The sequence below is a fragment of the Lycium barbarum genome, chromosome 7, assembly GCF_019175385.1.
Source record: "Lycium barbarum isolate Lr01 chromosome 7, ASM1917538v2, whole genome shotgun sequence".
NCBI classification, from domain to species: Eukaryota; Viridiplantae; Streptophyta; class Magnoliopsida; order Solanales; family Solanaceae; genus Lycium; species Lycium barbarum.
This window is the reverse complement of record NC_083343.1, coordinates 76,549,820-76,552,588: the sequence shown is the minus strand read 5'-3', so window position 1 is coordinate 76,552,588 and position 2,769 is coordinate 76,549,820. Positions and strand designations below refer to the sequence as shown.

Below are 2,769 nucleotides of genomic sequence, written 5' to 3'. Positions count from 1 at the left end.
CATAAGGGCTTTTGTGTTGCATTAAAGGCCCATAAGGCAAACCTATAAATAGAGAACATTTTTCCCCTTTTTGGGGTTAGTTTTTTTAGATCTCAACATTGTAATAGTCAAATATATTGAAGCTCTCTCTCACTGATATTGGTCCGGATTTGTGGTGTTCTTTAGCTTTAGTCATTCATTCAATATAACATATTTCTTAATATATATATTTGGCATAAACCACCAATCACATACACGTTCTCAGAGCAATAACGCACTATATATGTATATATATTGCAACAAACAAGTCTATTGACAGGTCACATCAACCAAATAGATTAAAATTCATCCACATATCCTATATCTCACTTACAAATTCAATTGTTACCGAATCTGGGGTAAACAGACATGCCTTTAACTTTGTTTCGAATGCGTCTAATAATGTTAGTCTTTGTCTGGTGCATCCCTGTTACAAACTTGACAACTAATACTACTCAAAACTAAGCTAACCGCACACTAATGCAGACGAAAAAATATTAGAACAAAGTCCCTAATGAACGAGCGCATTCTATCACATGAACTACCTAAACGAGTTTTTTTTTTTTTCCTAAACGAGTTAAAGAAGTTGAAATTCACCATGATGGAGAAGTGCAGGGAGATCCTGAGGATAACAAAGAGTTGTTACTATTGGAACTTCCGGAAGTGCCGAGTGACCTAGCATCTCTTAGTGAAACTGAACATGCCTCAGCTGGAAGTTTCTTCATTGGAGTTAATGGGAATGAAGAGGGACTTGACGATGATGATTGGCCACTGCCATTGTCATCTTCCCTGGAAAAAAGAATTGTTTCGAGACGTGAAGGTGATGAATCAGGCGTTTCAAACGGGGTATCACCTCTGCTAGGCCTGCACGCTTCGTTGTCGTAAATGGGATTGGATATGTATACTAATTGCTTCTTTGTAGCACCACCATGACCTTCAATGTCACTACTAGTACTGCATTGAAGTGGAAATCGATGGACTAGTTTAGGGGATGGAATCGAAATAAAGGAATGGGATTGTGGTGAAGAAAATATAACCCGACTTGATAATGAATGGAGGAGACTTGCGAAGAGCTTTGTATTTGATTACCCCGGATTTGGATAATTAATTAAAATTGTAGGTGAGGTATAGGATATGTGGTTATATCTTAAACTTATTTGATAGAGAAAAGAAATATGTGATTATGCTACAAGGAGCGATTGATGACCAATGGTTTGCTCTAGACTCGTGTATCTACTAGCAAATAAGTGTTATTTGATTTAAGAAACATAGGAGATAAAGGACAATAAATATGGACCGAAATCTGATACGAGAGAGATTCTTATATATAGTTTGCTATTACAAAGAATTTTTTTTATCTGAGGAGCCAATCCTCTAAAAGGAGGACAATGCCCCTTATTTATAGCGTTGCCCCATGTGTTATACCCCGCGTTTCCAGAGCATGAGCGTGACACGTGCTTCCTAAAAAAAAATTGACAATCATGTTGTTGCTACATAATTTAAACTCACGTCGATAGTATTATATCCCGTATTTTTGCACGTCGGATTATTCGTAAGCCGAGGTGGGGTCCACACGTCGAGATTTTTTTTTAGGGACATGTGACAAGTTATATGAATCACATATGTGAAGTTAAACACAACTGAAGAAGGACCCTTGAGCCAAATCAAAGTGGAAGTCCTTCAAACAAATAATTTTAAGTTACGTTTTTGGGTGATCTGACTTCGGGAGGCCATAACCCCATCGCTATTTGGGAATTTGGGAAAACTCCCAGAATTAAAGTTGTAGATAATTGAATTAGCTTTCCAACCATAGGTCGTGGGTCCATAGGCGACGTCGGGATAATGAGATACGGATGTTTTAAGCCAGAAAGGTCAGTGGGCTAGGCCCAATCCGGGCCCAACCGGGTTAGGCCCATGACCCATGCCTATTTAAGTGAAATTTCAGCCCTTTCTCCTCATTTTTCAGACCAAGAACACCAGAAAATTCTGGAAAGAGAGAGAGAAGAGCCTTGGAGAGAAGAAAAACCAATTTTGACCAAAATCTGAGCCCTGAATCCCGAAGCCCATGAAGAGAAAAGTGTTGTACGCTGCGTTGTCTTCAATTTGAGCTAAAAATCAACCAAGGAGAAGAGTGATAACGTGATGGCTGCATGCTTAAGGTATGAATAAGGTTCCTTTTTCATTATTAACGAGTTTATTTAGAGTTTTAACGGATTAGAACGGAGGGATTAGCCTGATAAATTCGTTTGTTGGTGCTGTGAATTATGAAACGAGATTTGAAGAAAACTTTGGATGAAAATAAATGTATTTAACTTGTGAAATGTGGAGGATGTGGTTATTGATGTTGTTAGTGTTAATTTCAGCTTCTATATGGAAATAAAATTATTAAATAGTTATATCGCAAATTTGGTTGGTTGAGAAATTTAGAAAACAGTGTGCGGGTTGTTTTATGGCATACGTCGGTATTGGAAATGATGTTAATACTATTGGTATTGTTGTTGATGTTGTTGGTTGTTGAATTGGAATCTCGGGCTAGGCATATAAACAGGGGAAATGCTGCCCGAATTTCGGCAGAATTTAAAAGGGTTTTAATTAAAGTTTCGAGACGAACGTACGACGATGATCCTAATGATATTATGAATGATTCCATATGTAGAGTACGAGGCTACGAATAATTCTTAAGCGAGTTGCAAGACGGGAAGTAAGTTGAAAGTCGAGAATCATCTTCCAGGTATGTAAGGCTTACCCTTT

General features: G+C 37.9%; 1 protein-coding gene across 1 annotated transcript; it reads right to left on the bottom strand.

Moving 5' to 3' along the window:
• Positions 1 to 221: 221 nt before the first annotated feature.
• Positions 222 to 1,103, bottom strand: LOC132601541 (uncharacterized; the record flags this gene model as incomplete). The annotated part of the gene is made up of 1 exon (XM_060314621.1): positions 222 to 1,103. A coding segment is annotated over one exon (492 nt), but the record flags the coding sequence as incomplete, so codon positions are not given.
• Between the last annotated feature and the right edge of the window lie 1,666 nt (positions 1,104 to 2,769).